This window comes from Syngnathus leptorhynchus, chromosome 14, assembly GCF_054491065.1.
Source record: "Syngnathus leptorhynchus isolate UIUO chromosome 14, UIUO_Slep, whole genome shotgun sequence".
In the NCBI taxonomy this organism is placed as follows: domain Eukaryota; kingdom Metazoa; phylum Chordata; class Actinopteri; order Syngnathiformes; family Syngnathidae; genus Syngnathus; species Syngnathus leptorhynchus.
In genome coordinates, this window is record NC_141208.1 from 4,282,455 (window position 1) to 4,306,307 (window position 23,853).

The 23,853-nt window shown below is 42.5% G+C and overlaps 1 protein-coding gene across 4 annotated transcripts; it reads left to right on the forward strand.

Annotated features, from left to right (window-relative positions):
• The first annotated feature begins 329 nt into the window (after positions 1–329).
• Positions 330–23,836, forward strand: spidr (scaffold protein involved in DNA repair). 4 transcript variants are annotated; one of them, XM_085931003.1, is made up of 20 exons: positions 331–592; positions 760–903; positions 973–1,036; positions 1,122–1,295; positions 1,381–1,511; positions 4,895–5,103; positions 5,350–5,453; positions 7,271–7,463; positions 12,215–12,383; positions 12,466–12,689; positions 16,682–16,837; positions 18,949–19,039; positions 19,306–19,437; positions 19,524–19,583; positions 20,257–20,455; positions 21,191–21,334; positions 22,233–22,329; positions 22,397–22,508; positions 22,927–22,977; positions 23,562–23,836. In XM_085931003.1, exons 1-20 carry the CDS (start codon positions 578–580, stop codon positions 23,679–23,681), a joined length of 2,589 nt encoding a protein of 862 aa, XP_085787129.1. In that variant the 5' UTR covers positions 331–577; the 3' UTR covers positions 23,682–23,836. The 4 variants fall into 4 exon arrangements, with proteins under 4 accessions (XP_085787132.1, XP_085787129.1, XP_085787130.1 ...); XM_085931004.1 differs by having other exon boundaries at positions 973–1,009; XM_085931006.1 differs by lacking the exon at positions 760–903 and having other exon boundaries at positions 330–592; positions 973–1,009.
• Positions 23,837–23,853: the final 17 nt, after the last annotated feature.

Consider the following 23,853-nt stretch of genomic DNA (forward strand, 5'->3'; position numbering starts at 1 on the left):
CAAGTTGGAAAAAATATCTTAATGGGTCTTATGTAGCACGTCAGGTAAACAAACTGGTAAGCGGTTTTTTTTTTTTCTGCAAAACCTTTAACCTATGTATTTATTTTTGCATAAACTATGAGCAACAGAAATAATTGTCTTTGCATTAATGAACATTAATTTCCTAATAACTCATATTTAAAAGTTATTTTGAGCAAATGAATATCACAGAAGTGGATTAATCAGTACCCAAGATGTCCAAAAATGCTGCATTTCATTGAAAGCATGAAGTTCCAATCGGGGTACGCTGGTGAGCAAATCAAACATATCATAGCTGGTGTCTGTGCAATGGGATGGCTGGAAGTGACAACCATTATAAGGTGTCATGTTGGCTCAAACATTTACGAAAGAGAGTTCTTTCCATTAGATCGGGGCACGCTGGTGATTAAATCAAACGCGTCGCAGTTATAACTATCCTTTAACCGAGTGCTAAACATTACGGGACTGAATATTAATTTCACATCGTCTGTTTGAGTTTTGCGACGTCAATATTAATACAAAGTTGCCTCCCACACTGACAAAACTTCATTCATAAAGCATGTCTTCAAGAAAGGTAAGAAACGAACTCGCCGCAGTTGCTAATGAGCTAGTTCTAAGCAACGCTCACTTAGCAGGTTGGTTAGCTTCTCTACTTTTCACAGCGAACATTTTAAAGTCCCCGAATTCTGTTTTATGTGACAGCTGCTTTTTGTTTATCATTTTGTGTCTGTGTTTATGCAGCGTAAAAAGTGGTCCAAGGATTATGTTTTCTTCCCGGATAATATTGAATGTGGTTTAAGAAAACCATCCGCACTTTCGTCATCTTCCTCAGCCCGGAGCTGGGAGGAATGCGGAGAGAGTTTTTTGCACTCTCCGGTCTTAAAGGTGGATACTTTTTTTTTTTTTTTTTTGGGTCACTCTCGTATTAAGCTTACCTTTGGTGCTTCGTTGCAGAATGTGAAGACTTCAGGAAGATCACTGTCTTTATTTCGTAAGTTGGCGCATTCACCTGTTTCAGGTATTATGAAAAAAGTATTTCGAGGTATTTGTTAGGGCTGCACAATATGGCAAACATGACAACTACCCTCCTTTACTCACCACAGACTATCACAATGAGGATCCGGTGGACATTACGTGGAGCTCCTCCGGTGACAGCGAACCGTCAGACAATGATGAAACCCAACAGCATCGACATCGCCGGCCTTGGGTCACAAAGAGATGCCCGACCTTGTCTCACGCTCACCCCAAAGCACTTCACACTCTTAGCACTGATGACGGTACAGTGGAAATAAGTTTCTCAACAGAGATTTGACTTTTTTTCTTCTTCTTTTTTGAAATCACAAAAATCTGTCTGCACCGTAGTTGACCTGGCCATCATAGAAACAGACGAGTCAGAGAAGGACGTGGAAAAAGACAGCGGCCAGCAAATCTCTGACTGCGAGTCGCCATCCCGTGATGAAGTAACCAAAGACCTCCCAGCTGAGCCTACTAATGTGAGTGAAGGAATTGCACGTTTTCTTTTGTTCTTTTAGTTCTCATCTTGTACCATTTCCAGTGTAATGGGCTGCATTATTACTTAGAGGATCCCATTTTTGCAGACAACTAGTTGGAGCTGAGTGCTGGCAGCAACAAGTCTTTAAGTTATTGCTATGTATGAACAGTAGATGGCGCTGTAGGTCTTCCTAAGCTTGCAAGTCAAGTCGTGCTGACAATATATGCACTATTATGTTCTGTACAGTGTTTATGTATCATAAGGTAAGCTAATTGATTTTTTTTTAAAGACAGCTATTATTTTTGTTGATAGATATACTTCAATATGCATGAAGCATTTTCCCACTGGATGGCGTATCACACACATGCCTGCACTCGCCAGCCTGCCATGCACTTTTCTAGAACCTTCTGGCCATGGTCCAGACTGTCAAAGTTCACAAGCTTAAGTTGCAATAAAACTCTGGCCGGCGCTTATCCACTGCAGCTATTTATCCTTCGTAGTGAATGTTTGTAGGGTGAAGATTTTTTTTGGGGGGGAGATGATGGAGTCCAGCTGCACTGTTGATGACATATTTAAAGCACAACTTAGTGATTAAGTGATTGTACATGAACAGTGCAGATAGAAAATGAATGATCAGCTTTTTGGATTCTCTTCTGGACTCAACCCATTTCACCCACTAACTAATCATTCACCATCTGTTTTCCCATCTTAACAGTTTACTCGTTGGCTCTGAATGTGCCTTTTATTTCCAGATACGTAGTTTGGTCTGAATGATTAAACTGGTTCTTAAATTGCAGCAGCTCGTTCAGGAAGCAAACACAAATCTATACATTTTGCACGTGTTACAAATGGCATACAATTTGTCATTGCCTCTTCATCATCATCATCATCATCATCATCAAGTGCTGGAATTTAAACAGTACCTAAATGCTCTGCTATACGTTTGCGGTGTCAAGCCTCCGTCATCTCAGGTACACTGTTTGTGCAAGGTTGGGCCGGCATGGAGGGAATGCGAGGAGTGGCGTGCACCAGCTCACAGCCGCACACGTTTTCGTTGTTTCGGGTAATTAGCGTGCCAGATTGGGACAAATTAGCAATGTTTTGTGGTTGTTGTTTGGATTTGAACTGCAAAGTCTCCTTGCCATCGAGTAAGTATCCTGGTGCACTGCACACTTTTCAAGACCAAAGTAGAGTCTTGTGAGGAAGTTCTCAAGTTTTTTGAAAGGAAGCGCATCGACAGATTAGCATCCCCTACCACAGAGCTGGCTACTTCCTCTTGTCACATTTTATTTTTGCTGTGATAAGCTTTCTGTGGTCAGTTGAAATTAAAGATCATGTATCTGGACGCGTGTGGGGTCACAGACCGCAAAAAAGAAGAAATATATTTCCCGAATCTACCCCTCCACAATATACGTATATATTTTTTGAAGGCCCCTCTCAGGACACTCTATTTCTTGAGCAAAGGAATTGCAGTAAAAAAGTGTGTACATATGTATATACAAAGTTCAAAACAAACAGAATCGGAAAGTCTACCACTCAAGTGGTGAAAATATTTAGATTGTGTGGGACCTGCAAAGTCAAACAAATTTTTCCTAAAAAAATTTTCCCTGAGAAAATAATTTGTTCCAAGCTCAAACTATCACAGCCTTACTCATTGGGAAACTGTAAATGAAAACTAAAATAAAGCAGAATTACTCACTTTTTGAAGATTTGCAGAGCTGTCACCTAGTGGTGTGTTTTATGTATTGCTGGATTTAATCAGCATGTATTGCTCATATTTGACTGGTAAACCAGGATATTTTCATGGTAACGGCCCATTTTTTTCTGATGACTAGTTAGGTATGAAGACTTTCTCTTTCCCTTCCGATTACGGCTCTTTTTTTTTTTTTTTTTTTTATCTAACTAATGGTGTGTGATGCTTACGTTCTTTCCATGATTAAAGTTCCCAATTTGGTCAGTTATTGATTGAATTCTTATTATCTGCTTCTGTTATCAAAGCAGCTAACGAGTCGGGTCTGAATCTTTTTCATCTGGTTCCTTTCCGACAGCAGTCCATTTATTTTGCCATGGACAAATTACCTTTTAACCTTTTGGATGCTCACGGATTTGAACTCTCACAAGAGCGAATGATGTCACGACGATGCTTTGAACGCCCCCACGTTTGGTTTTCATTGTCTTTCTTTGTGGATTCCAAGAAGAAAGCACAATGCAGCTGTTTGTCTCTCATATAGCTCCAGTCCTTACTGGAAAGCTCGTACGGACGCCGCCAACCCTAAATCAATCCGGATCTAACGGGATCCAAAGTGACAGGTCCAGGTCCCAAAGGTTTATGACTCCAGATAAATACGCGGCTGACTCACTGCTGCAAAGCCTGCCAGGTTTGTGTTGTTGTACTTGCGCTGGAAGTACACAGGAGGAGCTGCGAGGGCGGTGTTTTGTTTCAAGGACTGCTTCCCAGATGAGACTCGCTCGCTCGCTCGCTCCAAACCCCCTGAAGCTGGCCACTCTTAAGGTTCACTAACCTCCGCCCCACCCGGCTGGACTAGGGCCACGCCGTCAGAGCAAGACTGTAAACATCTTTTTTTTTTTTTTTTTACTACTGTTTGTTCAGGAGAAGTTGCTCGCGGATGCTCACGCGGTGTACTCGGAATGCTTTCAGCGTCGGGTTTAAAGGCATTTTTGAACCGAGGCCAGGAACACAGTGTTCCGCTCTCTCTTTCTCTCTCTCTCACTCTCCTCTCGCTTTCTTTCTCTCCCCCGCTCGCTCTGGCTAGCTACGGCGTGACGTCGCCTGGCGCCCGGCCCAGCAGGGTCAAGTTGATTCGAATGGGAAAGCTTGGTATGCTGGTCTTGTCTACACATGACAGGAACTCAGGTTTCATGTGGATTTTTCCATGAGATCTGATTGTATCAGTTGCAATGAGTCGTGACGCAGCAAAAAAATAAAAATGCCTAGGAAATTATGCAGTACACCATAACCCCTTAGGTGCATATTTCACCTTTTCAAAATTGATGTAATTAAAAAAATAATAACAACAGAATGACTTTTCACTTTTGGATGTAACATACAGCTAGGTGCAGGCATAAAAAGTTTGTCAGTGTGAAGTGGAAAAATTAATGGTCGTTAACCTTTTTTCTTTTCTTTTTTTTGGGGGGGCTTGAATGTTTGTTTTACTTAATTTCCCCTCCTGCTGCAGCCCCATTTAGGCATTTAATGTTGAATGTTTGTATTCTTTCTCATTATTAGATGTTAAATTGGGTCTCGTTGAAGCATTCTAGTGGAATTTAAAAAGTTTACTCTGTTTTTCCCTTCATACAACAGCTCATTTCCACCACAAATGCGTTGCGTGAATAGATCTCAATCTTCCCCCATGCATAATACAGTTGGAGATCTCAGGCTTTGCATCCAATGGAGAAACCGACAACGCCCCGCTGACCGGCGGCGGACTCGATGCCGAGAGCCTTCGAGGCGGCACAAGCTCCGCCGGTGACTGTGTTCACTTTGCTCACGCCATGCTACAGACGCCTAAGAGGCCATTTAAGAGGCTGTCCAAAATCCCCAGAGGTTCGGCCAAAAAGAAAAAGTTCCAAAGGTGAGGAGGAAATTTTCAAAAGGTACCAGAGAATCGATGTGCTTTCAAAACGGTACGTTACTTAAAGACATGAAGTTGACATGAAGTTGATGTTTTGCTGAAAATGACAACTTAAAGGTTAGCAGCACGCTTAAGATCATCTTCATCTGTGGTTTGCCGGCTTACTGAGAATTTTCTTCAACTGTAAAACGTGGCATGGCCTATCACACCTCACCATCTACGTGTGTTTGCGTGCACGTCGAACAGCGGCGGTTTTGCGGAGAGGCTCAATCGACTCATCTGCGCCCAGAGGTCAGCTGTCAACCTCCGGAGGAACCGCTCCACCTCGGACAACCGGACAGAAACGCAAGGTGCTTATAGCTCCATTCACACTTGAGAAGTTTTTTTTTTGTTTTTTTTTTTCAGAATTTTGAGCATAAACTGCGGAAACGTAGCACAGTTATTCAGCTGTGTTGAGTTACAGTAAGTCACCATTTGCTTTTACACGGAATCCACCCATAACTTGACTGCAGCAGCTGTGTGCAATTTCACACAGAGACACACCGCCTTGGTTTTAGCTTCTGATACTTCCTCCAAAGTTCAGGAAAATTAAGTAACAAGTTTCTCTCCAGTACCTTTCACGCAGAACAGTGGCATGGAACACGAGCTACTTTAATAAGCAAAAAAAAAAAAAATAGTCTGACATCAACATTTGCTTTCAACTCAGTGTGGCAGAAGTAAGTGTCTGGTGTTAGAGTTGACACCCAAATCCCAGATTTTCAAAAGGCCCTTTCACACAGATGCCTTCCTTCCTTCCTCCATTTTGCTGCTTGATATTTCAACTCAAATTTTAATCGACCGCTCTGCATTGATAAAAAGTTTCACACCTTGGCTGGTTTCTGCGTAAAAGGCAGATGAATGTCAGATCTGTCACAGCTCTGATCTTGCAAATTTGCAGCAACTCTATTTAAAATGGACATTAATCTACATTCAAGCTCTTTTTTTTCTACTTTTTCCCATCCGTTTGCTGAAAGGTTCAAAACTACCAATCAAATCTTCATCCCTTGGTTGACTCCATTTAAATAATGAACCCAAGCTGGAATCATTTTTTATGCAGCATTGTAAACTCTTAAATGATAGGTGAGCGTTTCGAGAGACCACATTGAGGAAGTACGCTTTGAACTCTGAACTCGCTATAGGTTACTTGCAGGAAACAGTCTGCCTACTTCTTATTTTCCTTTCCGCGGTCTACTAAATTACTTCTCGTTGTCTCCAAAGAGCAGCTCATAGTTGACAGTTGATATTGGGGAAGAAAAAAAAATAAAATGGGTCATTTGGTTCGTGTAACCCAGCGGATGCATAGACGTTACATAATGAGATTTGTTGCCTATTGACCTTGCACCCAACTCAAAGCTGTTTCTAGTATTTTGGTTGCTTTATTTCCATCTGAGTGCTAATATTGAAGGAGCACTATTAAATGTGACACGGTTGCATACTAAAACCACAACACCAAACAATTCATGTCACTGACTGCCAATCAAGCTTATTGTCATGATCAGGTTATATAATCCTGGCATTTAAAAAAAAAAAAAAAGGAAGTGTCTTGTCTTAAATTCCCCGCAACTTTTGTTTCCTCCTGACCTAATTATTTCGTTTCACCTCTGCGGCATGGCGGTTAGATTATCTCAATGTGTTTGCCATGTGGGATTAGATCCACGGAGCAGACGTTGCCCACAAATCCGCGTTGAGAAATGTAAAAATAATCGTAGCTTTCTTGAGAACTCTTTGATATTGTTTGACACTAAAATACCCCCTCCGGCCGCGCTCAGGGAATCGGTAACACTCACAAAGCCGTATTGTGCTCAAAGTTGACAGGCTGCCATTTCACAATCCAGCGCAATCAACTTTACACCCCAAAGCGCGCACGCTGAGCCAAGTCGTTTTCTTTTTGATTTGTCCGCTCAGAGGCTTTTTTTTTTTTTTTTTTTTTTGATTGGCTCTTCTCTATTATCTCACAGTAAAGCACTGTTTGCAATCAGCAGGTCACAATGACAGCCTTTCTGTTATCGCTAGTGAATGATAGAATCTCAAAGTGCACAACTAACGCTAATGAGTCCTTAAGAGAGTTGACGGCGAGCGCGCAAAGGCACGCACGCGCTCAACATCTGTGTTGTTGTTGTTGCTCCAGCCGACAAGCCCGGCGTGCTGGTGCTGGAGGTGCTGGAGGTTCAGGAGGAGTGCAGCGTGCAACTGGTGTACTGCCAGCACCACCCGCCGCAGCTCGCCCCAGCCGACCCCCGCATGCTGGTGTTGCTCTACAGGGAGAGGGCGACCCAGCTCAACCCGGCGCTGGCGGACATCATCCACGTATACCCACCATGGTGAGAGCATGTATTCATTTCAATGAAATGCCAAAGGCCATCACCTTTGTTAATTGCCTATTCACAGCATGAAATTAGTTACGAATAAATAGAGTTCCATTCCAATTAGGTCATTTAAGGTTGGGCTGCTTGTTGCTGTTGTTCAAGTTCAGAAAGGTCACATAAAGTACAGTTCATTTGTGCCGGCATATAAATAGAAAAATCGAATCAAGGCCCCATTCAAAAAAAAAAAAGAAAAAGAGACGAGGGCTGGATCTTAGCGAACCATTAGCATGCAACCTTGCAGATTTGTATCCAAATTTGAAAGAGGCTTGATTGCGATCTGAAAATGTCCAATTCCGTGCCCCCCCCACTCACGATACATATCCCAATGGGGCCACAAAATCCAACTTGTTACTTGAACCTTGCAGCATTAATCCAGTTTAAGTAAATCATATTTTTATTAAATTGCCTTTTTTTTTTTTTACAGATAATGCACACTTCTCTGCTTTATACCAAATTCCTACAAAAATAATTCCAAATCATGTACTTACGCCTCAGACTCAATAAAATAAAAGCCTCATAAAAGACTCTAATGGGCTCTAACATGCGAAGCAATAAACACTTGAGCCAAAAGGTTGACGATCTCAAAGTTTCTGATAAAAAAAAAAAATTAAAAAAAAGCTTCAAGCCACTATTTTAAGCGCACTCTTGCTCTTTTCAGGGACACAATTGCCTTTGCTTTTCCCCTTGAAGAAACAACTACCGAAAGGTATAGCCCTTTGCGATCTTAAATAAAGTCTTTTAAAAAGTCCTAAATTTAGCTTCCTCAAACCTCGTTTTCCCCCCTTTTTTTTTGGGTGAATTTTTTCTTGTTGCATTAGCAGAGTCATGACCTTTCGCATAGTACACATCTGACGTCTGCGTACACGCGTTATGTTTGAAATTGACGACATATCGGTGTCCGTTGAAGAAAGTAACACCCTGTGCGCTAAAATAAGAGGAAGAACTTGACGCAAAAGTGCTTGCTCAGTAAAAACACTTTCCTGCGTTTCCGCCTTTGAGATATTTTTCTGTGTAGGACAAATTCACTTCTGGGCAGCCGTTCAAACAAAAAAAAAAAAAAAGACCCTTAGAGGCAATTGCACAACATAAGAGTTGACTCCCAACAACATGCTGGACAAAAGAGGAAGAGGAAGCGTTGCGCGGGGACGGTTGCTTGACCACAGGCTGTCAGGATCTACTTGAAGTAAACTTCAAATATTCAAAATCATTAAGATGCATGGAGCAATGCATAGTTTTCCAATTGCTGTAATTAGAACATGATCATTTTCACTGCACGATTCAAGTGACATGATTCTGACACATGGATATATATTATTTATTTTTTTTCCTGTGGAATTCCGGCATCAGGCGTGCTACATGTATTCCGTCATTGTAAACACATCCATGTGGGTTGTATGCGTTACTTGAAATGTCACTGGAAATAGAACGGACATAAAATCGGATACTCGGACCTGCTGTGAAAATCCAGTCTATGATACAACAGCTGGGTCTCCTCAGTGTAAAGCCTCGCTCGTTTTTTTTTTTTTTTGCCCCGTTTGTCCCTGTATCAGCACCAAAGGTCCAGATGTGCCTCGGATAGGCGGGGGGGCCGTGTATGTTCGGGCCTCGCTTTGGAGTGGGAGCGAGGCAGTGGTGGTGGACTCCAGCTGTTGGGAGTTGTGAGCGCACTCTGGAATATCCAAGCTGGCGGAAGCGCTGGGGCCTCCTCAACGTACTGACGTCACGGACAGCTCCAGGGAATGCTTCACATTCCTCTTCCTGGCAGTCGTTAGGTCATTTCCAGCAAGCTGAGGGGGTGGGGGGGAGCACTCGATTATTTTTTGGAGCGTTTAGGGAGAGCGAGTGTTAGAGGGAGCCAAAAGAAGGCGATTGGAAACACATGGTGGCTTCAGCACCTTTGGCTTTTGTAAATCAGATGCTAGAAAGGCTTTTCGATTTTTTTTTATTTTTTTTTCCCCACACAACCATAAATTCTCTAAAGCTTAATTTATTTGTAGAATAATGCATCTGACAAGCAGAACTGTCAATGGGGGGGGGAATAAATAAAACGAAGGCATCGGTACGTCTAGTAAAATTTCTCTTTTCAAGCTTGCTGCGTGACACCTGAGGGTTTTATCAGCGCCATTAATCCCGCTATGCGTAGGATGGCTCCGCCCATGCATACCCGCTCCTTGCCCCTGAGTGGGCTGCGGTTAGAACGGAAATACCTGCGAGGCTGATTCACCTACGCACCGTGACGCCAGTAGCCAGCCACTCCTTACCTGTCAGCTGCCCACTCACCTGTTCCCGAAGAAGAAGAGACTTCCTCTTCCGGTCGACAGTACTGTACATTCTGCTCCAGTCATGCGCGACCGTGTTTGTGTGTGTGTGTACGCCAATGACTAATCTTTGGCCAAACACTTGGTATGATAAATGCTCAATGATTGTGGCCACTTAGACGGTGTGGGAAAAGGTAACGGAAGTCCATGTTTGGTAAAGATGGAATTATTAAAAATACGAATAATACTTTTGACAAAGGTTTGCCCGTCAGTTGTTTGGCATTATATTGAGTCAATATGATCAATTAAGGCTTAAATTATTTTAATACCCAGATAAGGTACCATATGTGGGGAGGCTAAACAGAAAAGTTGAAATATATTAAAAAAAAAATTAAGATGAATGGCTTCATGCTCATATTTAATCAATGAGCGCCTTTAAGTGGCCTTTAAAGAAAATTTACGAGAGAAAAAAATGACCGATACAGGTTTTACGAATGATGTACAAGTACTGTATAGCGAGTAAAATAAAATAAAAATTACTGAAAATATTTAAGAAAAATAAAAGATGGATTTCTTTGTTCCCCGAAAGGTGTTAATTGTTCGGCCCAAACGAAACTGCTTTTGGGATGACTTTGACATTTCAACAACAATGCAATCATGAGTCAACAAAACATGATGCTTCGTTCGGAGAAGAGATGGACAATATGACCTTTTGAAGGAATAAAAAACTAAGTGATTGGTCTTCAGAGAAAGAAAAAAAAAATCCCGTTTGTCAAAATATCTACATAAACACAATGTTTAATAAGTGAGCGTTGAAAATGTATCTGTTGGGAAATGGTGCATCTCTTTCAGCGCTCCCACGCTCTTTTCCCCATATAGTTAGACAGGTGAGGGAAGGAAAAAATGTTTGCAGATTAGATGCGCATACCTCCCAGTCATTACTTTAAAACGTAAATCAACAAAACAACATAAATCACTTGGAAATGGTTTGCGGGATTGACTCCCCTGATTGCTTTCCACCAAACTACTTACTCATCATATCCAAACCAATTATGTCTTTTTCACAGCAGGAATTAAGCTTGCTAGTTACTGTTAAAAAAAATAATACAAAATTCTAAATTTGTCACAATGCATGTGCATTTTTCCCCCACCCACATCTTTTTCCCAGAAGACTTAATTGTCTTAATTGTTTGGACAAAAATCATGTGACTTTTAAAGTTCCTGCTCGGGCCAACATGCAAAGTCATTTGTCAGTGATTGAGTCAAATCATGTTGGTTGGTGGCCATCCAAAATCTGTCTTGCATTCATTTAATTGTAACCTCCTTTGAGTCTGGCCTACATCCAAGTGGAAAGAAGGTGAACGATACAGTACGCTGTGCACGTAATAAATGTTAAATGACTCAGATAATGGATGGAGAGCACATACTGTACATGCCCGAAGCACTGACTGGCATTTTTTTTTGTACTTGGCAACCATTTCCAGGATGAATTTGAACTCAAGAACAATAGCACTGTGTTGAAAAATTCACTTTGAATAAAACAAAAAAGAAAAAAAACCCACAAATCACAACGATTCCATTTCTAATTTTTTCAAATTTTCCAAAGTAGCCTTCCCCCTTTACGTACGTGTGCGTCGTCTTGCCTTTTCATTCGCACCCACGTCAGAAACATGCTGCAACTCGCATTCCAGATCCAGTCAGAGAGTGCACTTGGCGCTGACTCAGCAATAATCCACCATTCTGTTCTTCATGTCACATGTGGAAAGACTTAATTGTAAATCAGTACTACTATAAACAATGTGCTGTGTAATTATAAGGGCTGTTTTTCAAGTTCCTATAATACCCGCGAGAGGTGCCGCTCAATCGCTCTCTCAGGTACTCAAGCAGAGGTCCAAAACAGAAAAGTTTTGCTTGGCTTTTATTTTCAAAATCATTTAAGAATGTCCATTTTGGAACGTACACCCCGAGTGAAATTCAAACCACTAAAAGCAAAGGCAAAGAATAGCGCGGCGCGTCCTTTTTTTTTTTTTTCTTCATTGTCATCGCCCGGCCTGTTCTTCCGATGATGTCACATCCTTAAAAGAATCAATTGCTAAATTGTCACTACAAAAACCTTTTGTTCCTTCTTATTGAATTCACCCATCGAGTTCAGCGAAACCACCAAACGAATCGATAGCAGCAGTGAAAAATTTTCACGGATTTTTGGAGCATCCCTCGCAATTGGGGCATCGTTTCAAAAGAAAATAAACAGGCCTTGCGACGGTTTAAAACTTTTTGGGAGACAAGCACGCATCTGTTCCGCATTGTAACTTTCCTTGTCGATCTCATATATCAGTTTGACATCAAAACTCCTTCCTATAACTTTTTTTTTTTTTTTTAACCTGTTACTTGTTTCACATCTCGACGCAGGTGTACGGCAACTGATGAGCCGCTTTGGTTTCTTTGCAGGCAAAGTCTCTCTGTGGAACGCTGTGACGTTATTTTCAACGCACCCTTCAGCCGGAAAGTCCACCCTGCTTCCAACGCCGCCCGAGCGCCGCTGACAGACTGGTTTGCGGCCAGACGGGTCATACCGTACCCTCTGTGTCAAACGTTTGTCACGCTGTCCATTTACAAGGTCGCGGAGAACATAAATTCCGAACAGGTGCGTCCAACATTGAATGACGCTATCTAAATTTCGATATCTTAATTCCTCTCAGGCAGCCGCCGCCTCTGACGGTTCCAGCAGTAGGAGCTCGGCTGTCCCGCCAAGGCCGTGCCAGTCTCTCCTGGAAGCTTTTGAAGCCATGGACCAGGCTGGTTCTTTGAGCCAGGATCTGGTGGTGCTGGTCCAGAGGGTCTACTCCATCCCTGCGCCAGCTGTATCCATCGCTAGCATCAGACAGCACTCCTCCGCTCCTCCTCCAGAGCAAAGCAAACGCAGGTACTTACACATCCAGGCCTTTAGTTTTTTTGGGCCTGAAAAATCTGGAAGCGATTAAACATTTCATGTGTTTTTGGATGCTTTCGGGACCACAATGTGGAAGGACTCCTTGGTGGCACAATGTGTCTCAGTGGTCAGGCTATTGTTCGCATCCCAGAAGGCCTAACAAAGCAAGCACGCTGTCGCCATATGCCGTTGCTTGACAAAAGGACACAAACACGTCTTATTGAATCCAGCCGCACTGCCAGTGAGGCGCGCCAAATTCTCAACCAAAAAAAAAAAAAAAAAAAAGAGAGAAAATAAAGCCTGTGTGATCTTTTGGAATCTCAAGCACCAGCACGCCAGAGTTGAACCATTGCCCACTTGCTAGCTGGAACAGGTTTGTAACCGTTCATTTAATTTTCCCCAAACAACAAATACGTGCCGATGTGAGAAAGGTAATGGCAGCTTTGGTCGCCATTGTAAAAATGGACAGCCGTACCGTAAAGGTTACAATACTTTATCAAATAGAATACAGAGGAAAACAAACAACGACAAATTCCGTGGGTCAATCCGCTTCTTCGTTTGACAGTCACACTATGTTGTTTCTGGTTCAATACAAAACTGGGCAGTCTGTCAAACTTCATCGTTGAAACAGGAAGTCAAACTTGGCCAAAGTCCTGCATTGCAAACCGTTGAAATCTTCCTGCAACTTTGAAATGCCACACCACAGCGCTGTTGTAGTTAATGAATTAGTGAATGAGTTTTTTTTTGTTTTTTTTTAAGTCAAGCAATCCACTGTGACCTTTAGTTGCCTTCCCCAGGCGGGTTGTTTTTGTCTTGTGCTGAGTAATAAAGTCAAGGCATTGGGTTTGGTCCGAACAGATCGGGGCCGGGGCACTGGTAGCGAGCGCCGCTGCAGGTCAGCTGACACGCATCCAGCCAGTTGTAATCCGACACTCGCTCCTGCCATGCTTCCTCTGTGGCTGGTAAACAAAACTTTGCACCCCCCCCCCACAACTTGGCCGGAAACACTTCCTCCCTTCTTTAACACGCCTCTTGTTAACCAGAGTCAACAGGTTGAGTTAGTAGTTACGGGATGGAGGTGGGGCACACTGATGATAATAATAATAATGACTTCAGGATATTTCTCAGCCTACTCATTGTTGCATATTTGCCAAATTACCATTTTGACCCACATGTCTTCCCTTGTTGAAATGTTTGATGACCCAACAGTCGATCACCATATTTGAATAAAATGCGAAATATCTGCTCATTCTATTCAGCCAATCAGATACGTGTCAAGTCTAGTCGAATCAAAGGAATTTTAACGAGATAAAAATCACCAAATATTTCCACTTGGCCGCCAGTACATAGATAAATAATGAATGTGAACAGCAGCAATAGACATATATCGGGCATGTCACCAAATTTCGACGTGTGTCAATAAAATCTCGTGGCTCATTGTGTTCCTCTTAGTACTTTTCCAGGATGTCGGTGAAGAGAGAGAAAAAAAAAAAAAAAAAGAAGGTTGCTCTAACCAGCATCCTGGTGGTCCTCCTCTGGGTGACCACGAGGACACTTTGTGCCTCACTTGTCAGGTCCCCAGCCTCAATGACTCACTTTCTGCGCTCACGGTGTTTTTTAATACTTCTTGTGTTGAACACACCCAGGAGAAGGAAGATGAGGGCGATATGTACGCCTGGAGAAGATGTGGAGTTCTTGTGAATTTTGGAGTAGAATAAACAAGAAGATTAACTGTTTGCAGGAAGTGAGAAGTCTTTATTTTCTGCGGGCGCAAAGGAACACAATGTGCTGCGAGGATCCTGTTTCAGCCATGTTTATCAGCCTCCTTGCACCCATTGGTGGACAACACTTAGAAAGGAATCCCGCCAGACCCCCCCCCCCACACACACACACAAGCTCCAATGAGGCCTCTCCGCTGTATTCTCAATGCGTGGGTCACTTACTTAGCGCGTTGCCAAGTAATGTGCTCGTGCTTGCTGTGACTCTGTACTAGAGCGCGCGCCCAGAGTAAGTGGATCGTAGTTCCTGGAAGAAACGTTGCGCTGCTAAGAATTTCTGCGCTTGCTCACAATAACAAATTCCTCAAAACAGCCTCTGACTGAAAGGGGTGAAGGGTCTCGCGAGGAGGAAGTTTGGGGCTGAGGCTTCTCGTGTGTGTGTGTGTGTGTGTGTGTGTGTGTGTGTGTGTGTGTGTGTGTGTGTGTGTGTGTGTGTGTGTGTGTGTGTGTGTGTGTGTGTGTGTGTGTGTGTGTGTGTGTGTTTGTCGAGCTGGTATAACCGGCCTATTTGTTATCTGTCAAGTCTCGGATCCGATATCTCACTTTTCCTTTTCGTCGGCTCAAGTTTAGACAAGCTGCAGCAAGAACGAAATAAAATATTTGTTTGGACCGCATTTGGCTCCGACAGACGCCAATTTTGGAAACATTTCAATTGAGGATTATTTATTCAAAAAAAAACATGTTTTTTCAACTTGTTACCAAAATAGGATTAACAGTGACAATGTTTGAAGTTCACTTGAATTGTATGCTATTGAAATTGTACAAATACTGTTGCTGATTGAGCTATTGCAGTAGAGCGCCATCTACTGCCAAGGAGGACTTAAACGCTATCAGATTAATTGTTTCAGGGCTTTAAGTATCGGCGGCTCGTGTCGTAACCGATACCTTTAAAAAAAAAGCCAACACAGGCTCAATCCCAACCTTAGTTTGAATTAACCCCACTATTGAAAAAAAATGTGGCCCAATTTTCAGGAAAAAAAAAAGATAACGATGGATTGACTCCCACTGTCGAGTATCAACTATTTGTATATCCAAGCACTTCAAATCAATTTTCCAGAATATCTCCCGTTGAAACATGAATTGTTTTATGAGGAACAAATTGTTCTGCGTCTCTGACCACAACAAACATTCCCTCAACGCGACTTTAAACATTTATCAGCGTATGATGGGTAAAATATGAGTCGTTTTATGTATCGCAATGACCAGAAATGATCTCGGCGCTTGGCTCTTGTGGTGTGAACCGTGTTTTGTTGGTGACATATTTTTGAAAAATGAGTCCCAGACTGGGTGGGGTCTGTTCAATCTGCACTGAACCTCAAGTCAAATCCATATGTTGTTTTCTCAAAGATGAATTTAGGTTAGGTTTACTTTGGTTAGAAGTCTGAAAAGTCATGCGGAGAATGTTGTTTGGATATCTTTTTCGAGATAAACAAACACAGGGACCACCTCATGTTGACCGATGCTCACGTTTATAGTCCCAATCAGGTGGTTGAAAAACCATCTCCAAACTTTCCCACTGCTTGGAATTTTTCCGTAAGCATGCACATACATGACGGGCGGCTCTGACGGTCGATCGGTTCCCCCCCCCTGCCTCCCTCCCTTCGTTTTTTTTCCCAGAGTTCTTCCCCCGCCCACACCCGTTTCCCTCGCTTGTCTCAGCGGGGGATTTAACCTCCACTGTTTACTCCTGCGAGCTAGTGCGGCAGGCCCCGTGTCTGGACTTGACTGCCCGAGATAGAAACCCAGGGCCTGTCCCGGTGCCAGCCCGTGAATACGCAGCACTTAGTCTTGTGTGTTTTTAGGCCAAATGTCTTTTGAGCAGCAGGAGCCTGTCAAACCAGCCACCAACAGCACAAAACACTCGAGACGCCTCTTGCATTGCAATAATATTACTGCTCACTTCATTATTTATTTATTTGTATTTTTTTGTGGTGTGTGTGATTCTAGGAATGCAATCTGATTTAGCTCCGTGTGAGTATTGGCTATATCATACAAGTGCTTTTTGATCATCTCCACATGCTGAAACTTTTAAGTTGACAACATTGAAAAGGAATGTTGATAAAAGGCAGAAAAACTGCATTTTTGGCATTTTTCTCACACCGACTCCTACATTAAGAGAACAAGTTCTAATTTGACAGGAATAGTTTGTATTTTTTTTATATGATATTCAAGTCACAGCGTGATATTTGAGATGCTTGTGCTTCGCAGGCTTTGTGTGCTGGTCCAGGACAGCTTTGGGATATTCTGCGTGGTGCAATTGCACCTACTGGTCCTGGATGACCTCCACCGATACTGCCGGGCGTGGCGTGGGCGGACCTGTGCGCTCCGAGGTGTCAAGGTAGTGCGGCGTGTCACCCGGGAAAGGTGAGAAGCCATCTTTGTGAATGATAGATGAGAATCAACTTAACAGCCGTCTACTTGGACTTTTAATGGAGCTATTTGAGGTTTTATCTTATCTCCGTCGGGTATATCTCCGGGAGAAGATGAAATGACTCGGATAGGCGAGGCTCGTAAAACGGCGAGTAGATGCGCCCAATTGGTCACATACACAACTTCACCAAACTATGTGAGATGCCGAACATCCCATTCACTGCAGCTCTCATGAAGCTCGTTACGTTGCCCCGCCAGCGGTGCTCCCGTGTTGACACGGAAGATGATACCGAGGCTGCACCTCGCCAGTTCCCTCGTGACCCACCACGCTCAGAATCCCAGATTAGCTCCAGTTAGGAGAACTGCCACGAGAGCATTTTATGGCGGGGCGAGGAGATATATGATAATGTTCCTCGAGGTGGTCAGTGATGGATGAGCGCGTGGGTCATGTTGTTGGGAAAAAAAAAAAAGTGGTGGTGGCCGACGTTAAATGTGGCTTTTGGTTCTTTAAATAGCTTCAATAAATATTTAAATAAATAACCTGCTTGCTACTTGAATGTACAGAAAAATAAGGGTAAACAGCCAAGGTCCAACGTGATTTGGAATTGAAAACCATTCATCTGCTCCAAAATCAGCCAGCAGGGTGGACTAGTGGTTAACATGTCCGCCTCGTAGTTTGGAATTCACTTCCGGTCCTCCTGTGTGAAATTTGCATGTTCTTCACATGCTTTACTCAGTCTGGCATCCGCCCACATTCCAAAAGCACTCTAGTGGAATCCTTGTACCTATAGAATTGACAATTTTCCAAAGGCCAAAATAAACATCGTGTTTGTTCAACTATTAACATGTAGACCGACTAAAATAGTATCGCTTTGAGGAACGGAGGGAAAAAAATGTGATATTCGAGGTTCCGGCCCGTCACAATGCGAGTAATGCAAATACAAAAAAATTGTCTGTAAATAATTTGTAGGAAAAAACTATATATTTTGTTTATTCAAACTCACAATTAACCATTCAGGAAATTTGATTTGGTTTTAAAAAAGTTTTATTATAAGAATTAATTACAAATTGGTCTTCAGAAAATTACATTATTTATTAAATCTTTATATGTTTGAGTTGTGTCAGTCTTTCACCAATCTCCTGGTAAATAAAAAATAAATTAATAAATAAAAACAACCAAAACAAAATTGACGCCGCGTATTTTGTTCAAATGTCAAGCCGGAGAGCTCGTAAATGTCAGGCACGAGGCCTCTTTAGCACCGCCGCTAGCAATGCGACTTACTCATGTTGCCATCACGGGGGGGGAGCTACATTTTTTCCACGACAAACATCAGTCAAGTGCTGTTTGACGTGTGTCACGTAAATAAAAAATAAAAAAAAATTGTGATAAAAGTCAATGTAGAGAAGACACTTCTTCAAATGCAAATCTCAAAACTACTTGAAGCTGACAAGTATGGCTGCATACGTTCTTACTCATCCTCAAGCAGTCTCACTGGACTCGAATGGGCTGCAGAACCGGTTCTAAACAAAGGACACTTGTGATTACAAGACTGACTAAGTCACTGATAAGACGCCACAGCACGTAGATGAATGAGCAGCATTCACAAAGTACCGTCGACTCATGACACTCTTCTAGTTTCGCTTTGACAGCATGTCCAAACGTGTGTCGTCTGTCATTGAGGGAGATTAAAACTAATCAAGCGGTACAAATACATCGTGTCATTTTCTAAATTGTTTTTGTAGGGCCCAAAACTTTTTTTTTTTTTTTGCTCATTGCTGTACTTTAAATTTCTGTAATATTAAACTCACTCGTTAGCTTTTGTTTAGCCCCTTAAAAAAAATACAATTCATTAAAGGAGGTGGTCGTCGCTCCCACCCAAATAATCACGTATCGTACGTCGCATACCGTGTTTTTGTACGTGAATGTGACTCGCATCGACAATAGTCAGCAAAAAGCGTCGATGAGCAGTTGAGAATGCACAGCCTCCCTTTTGCTGCAGTGGAAGTGAAACTGCTTGCCAAAGTTCCACTGAAGTCCTTTATTCAGCAACAAATCTACCACACCCTCCTCTCACTCCTTACTCTACATCCTGTCTCACTCTCAGGGAGTCCAGTCTTTTCAGCCTCATCGACACTCTGTGGCCCCCACCGAAGCTCCCCCTCGAGTGCCATGGGAACATGCCAAGCGTGCCCAGTGTAAGTTCCAACTTTGGCTGGACACATTAGTAGGTACACCGACACAAATCAGTGCAAAGCGTGCAAAGACCAAACTGACCCCTCAAAACAGGCCAAAAAAAAACTTCATTCTTAGGATATTTTGACAATTTTTGAAAATGGTGCATGAACAAATATTGTTGAATCGATTGGATGCAGTGACTTCCTTGAGGGTCATTGCTGTTTGGTTGCCAGACAACCAGCAGATTCACAAAAACGTAAAAAAGCTTGTGGCATTTTCCTTCTAGAGCCGTCCTCCTAGCTTCTGCTACATCCTGTCAGGTCAAGAGAACTCCGTGGAAGCCACGGAAGAAGGTCCTGGCGGCACGTCCCCGCTGCACCTTCCGCCAGCGAGGCAAACGCTGCGAGATATACTGCAAGTGAGGCGCTTATCGTGCAAGCAGTAAGATGTCAAATGAAGTTGCGCAATTGCCCAAAACCTCAAACTTCTTTTTCTCACTTGCAGGATGACCACAAAACATATTGCTGCACTTTTATTGCCACTGTAATTTACAAGAGAATACAGGTATTTTTTATATATATATATTTTTCACTTGGAATATTATTATTGTTCTTAATCATCAATTGTCATCTCAGGGGACGGCCATACAAATAAACTTGACTTGACTTTAGATTTTTCTGCTTAATTCATATTCTGTAAATAGAGTATGAATCAAAATACCGTAATTAGACTAGCGGAGCCACATATTGTATCGACAATGTTTGATGTGATTTCCTCTTTAATTGTGAATCTTTTTTTTTGCATTTCCCGTTCATGATCATTTTGAGGATTCTCTTTATTTCTGCTCAGTTTGCGCTTTTGCGATTTAAAAACCAAACGTTTGCTCAAAGCGGCTCAAACCACCTTTTTTTGAGCTCCTTTAACCTCCAAACTGATAAGATTGGCCTCTGACGTCGAGAAGAGCGTTCGTATCGCCGCGCGTGATAATGCGCGCGAGGCTGGGCCCTTCTTTGCTATTGATTGGCCAAACCTTTAAACTTTGACCAAAATGAGATAGCAAGCTCCAGGTGGACTTTGACGCGCCGATTAGATGTGTGAATAAGCCCGCGTCGGTAAAAGTGCCACTCTGTGTCTTAACGGGGTGAGTGAATCATCCCGTATAGTTGAAGCAGTTACACACCCAAACGGAAGAAGCCCAAACGAGTCATGATCATTTGCGTCTCCTTTCTACCCTTAGAGTCGCGATGTAGGTCAAGGTGAGGTTTGGCTGGTGCTGACAGACCAGAGCTTGCAGGACAGCTCGCCCGACAGGCCCTGCAGGCGAACAGTGGCATTGCATGTGAATGCTTCCTGTGCACTCACTTCCTGTGTCCTAAAAGCACTGAGCGACCCAGGCGGGTGCCGCTTGTCCTTCACAGACGCCATCAAGGAACATGGTAGCGTTTTACCTACCTCCGATTTCACTGTGAAATATTAATCGGTCGAATTATTACCATGACCAAATAATGACGCTCCAATTTAACACGATACCTGATGTGTTCTTTTAATTTTTTTAAATTATTTTTTTACCTCTATGCATTTCAAGTAACAACATTTTCATTGACATGTTACACGTTGACTACAAGTTGGTAGAAGGGAAACTTACATATGCTAAATATTAAACCGTACGTCTGTGAAATATGTAAAGATATTTTGAGTACGAGATTCCACTGACTATCATTAGCCACAACTGTAGCTACACTGGTTCAACCTTCATATAGGGTTGGTAGTCATTGATTAATTTATGTAGCATTTTATCACAACAACGTAACCCCTAGTTTATTATTGGATTTCTTCATATAAAGTCTGCCGAGGTTCTGTCTGTGCTGTTTTTCCATTATGTCAAGTGAAACTGCCATTTAAAACGATATGAAAGAAAAAAAACATTGTTGCTTCTGAAAACATAAACACCGACTCATACAACATTGTAAAGCGACCACCCCTCTAAGTTCGTCTCGGTTACAACTTGTGCTGATTTGATCTTAAATTAGACATTTGTTTATTGGCTTTGGTATGTGCTGCTGTTTTGGTTAGCTACATAGTTTGAATGGGATAGGTGGTTTTCAATTGAAAAACCAAAATCTCTAAATTGAGATCATTCATATAATTTTATGATTATTTGGTGCATCCAGGTGTCTTGTTTTGCATGGAACATTCCATCATCGAAGTCGTGGATTCGGTCGCCTCTGGCTTGATGCAGGAGCCCCAGGCCCAACCTGCGAGACTGGATCCGCTTGATGACAGGGTCACGCAAAACTCCCTGTGTACTCTCTCAGGTCAGTCACACCCACCCTGCGCCTTCAACAAAAAAAACAAAAAAAATCCGGTCAGTCAAGGTCTTTGAGTTTGAGTCCGTCAAAAAGCTTCAAATGTTCATTTTTCAGTACTCTTGAGGGCCAACACACACTTTGAGTTGCTTACATTTTTCAACAACGATTAAATGTTTGCTAGAAACTAACACGTTTAATTTGCCCCGGCGGCGTAACGGCCAAGTCGTCAGTGAGAAAGTGTTTGCTTTCTTTGATTCCTTCCAACTGTGCAAATGTGGCTTATAAAAGAAAGAAAGAAAAAAAAAAGCAACATCTTAAATCAGATAATAATCTGCATCTGTCGACTTGTGCGTGTCACAGTGGAGGGGCAAAGTGCACACCCGCGACCCCTCTCCATTCAGCCGTCCGTCCGCACATGTTTGCTCAGGTGGCCGAGAAAATAAATACAACATTATCTTTTGCGCTCAAGTGTGAATCGTATCGAGTGGAAATGATGAGTGGAATAAGAGCCCGGGCCCAGAATGTGCTAGAACTTGTTATCAATTTCTAATTTAAGGCAGCATACTTGTGTTGTTTTTTTTTTTTGTGTGTGTGAGGAGTCAGATGTGGTTCTGCTTTGTCTCATTGCCAGCTCCATTTTTTTTCTTTTTTTAAACCTTTGAACGATCAGAAAAGTTTGATGCCATGCTCTCCTCAAAATTAGCGTCAACAATTCATCGAGGGTTCCCGCTTTTATTTGTGGCTTATTTGGGCAAATTCCAAAGGGCTTCAAAGGGCAGATTTGAACCACCATTGCTTGCTAAAGTTTTTTTTTTTTCCCCCTCCCATGCTAAAACCCTTAAAAAAAGGAGAAATGAGAATTTCAAGTCAAAGCAACATGCAGATTTGCATTTTATCTTCCCAGGTGTGATTGACGCTGTGGATGAAAAGGCGTCTTACTCCTGGCCCGTGTGCAGCCACTGCGGAAGCCACAACTTAGAACCAACCATACCTCCGCCATGGTAAATTTCGAAGACAAGAGAGCGAACCCCGCGCCCGCTGTCGTTGACTCGCGTATTTTCATCACAGGAGCTTCCACTGCGTCTCATGCAAGTCAAGGGTGGACGAGCCAATCACCAAAGTGCAAATGACAGTCTTCCTAAAATCCGCTTCTGTACAAAATGCCACCATAAAAGTTAAGGTGAGTGTGCTTGATTCGGTGACCGTATTTCTGCAAATGGCACAAAAAAAAAAAAAGTCTAATAAAGGTGTCTTTTTTTTTTTTTTTTTTGCCATTTGGTGGTCGTAGGTAATTTTACTCTTTTGATACAATGCAATATTTCGATTGGGTCGAAAACAATGCAAACCTGTTTGGAGCATTTCCATATGTGTACGTACGGTATCTTGTTGTTGTGTAACTTTGTAATCAGTATTGTAAAAGTGATAAAAGCATCAGCACTATATGTTGTTCAATGTGGGGTCAATGTGTCACTAAACATCTGGTGTGCATTAGTGGTGAGTCATTAGTTTTAATTTACAGTCTTAAGAGGATTATTAGCAGTATTAATATCAACACTCTTGTTTTTTGGGTTTTTTTTCTTCCCTTCACCACCACACAGCTGCGGCAAAATACGATCATGTCCCTTCTTGACACGGAGCATACAGCGGAGGTAGGTTTGATTTTTTTTATTTTTTTTTAAACAGTCTGCACACTTTGTTACATAAGAGGCGGGCGCTCTGATTGCACCACGTTGATCTTTTGTCACGTCTGGTGATAAAAATTGACCCAATCCCTTTAGTTGTTATTATCCATTGGTGGTACCTTTGTGGTAGCGATGCAATTGATCGGATATTCTCACGTCGTGTGACACAATAAATATTTGTGTTTTATTTCAACGATCCCAAGCATCTTAAAAGCTAAGAACCATCTTCAAGTATCACCGGACTCTTAAATATACAGTAGCGTAAACACGCAGATGCGCGTCATTTTTGTCGACGATGACGATGGTACACAATGTACAGTACTTTTACGCACACGTCAATATTTATGACGAGTTTAGCAAAGCGCAAAAGTCATCTCGATGATGCCGAACCGCCTGAGCCCTTTATTTGTGCACAATCATCCGCTTTGACCTTTTTTTTTTTTCTCATTAGTTGGAGGAAATCTGTTAAATGGACACTTTCGATCCAGTGAAATAATTACAACTGCTTGCATGTAATTCTCAACATTTTCCGTACGCACTTGTGCTTACAGTTGTCAGAGTTTGAGGTGTCCACTGTGCTGGGGAAAGAAGTGGGCCCCCTCACTCTTTACGTCCACTTGGTCTCCAGGAGACCTAAACTATGGCTCAGCCTGGAAGAAATCTGCCTTTGAGGTTCTGTTTTTTTTTTTTTTTGTGTGCACGTGTGTGCATACTTTCACCCCCTTTTGACGGCCTCTCGGTGACAGCACGAGGCGAGCACTCTGCAGCAGGAAGATGTGGTGGTGTGGAGTGGAGTGGAGTGGAGTGGAGTGGCAGTTGACAGACCCAACGTGGACCAATGGC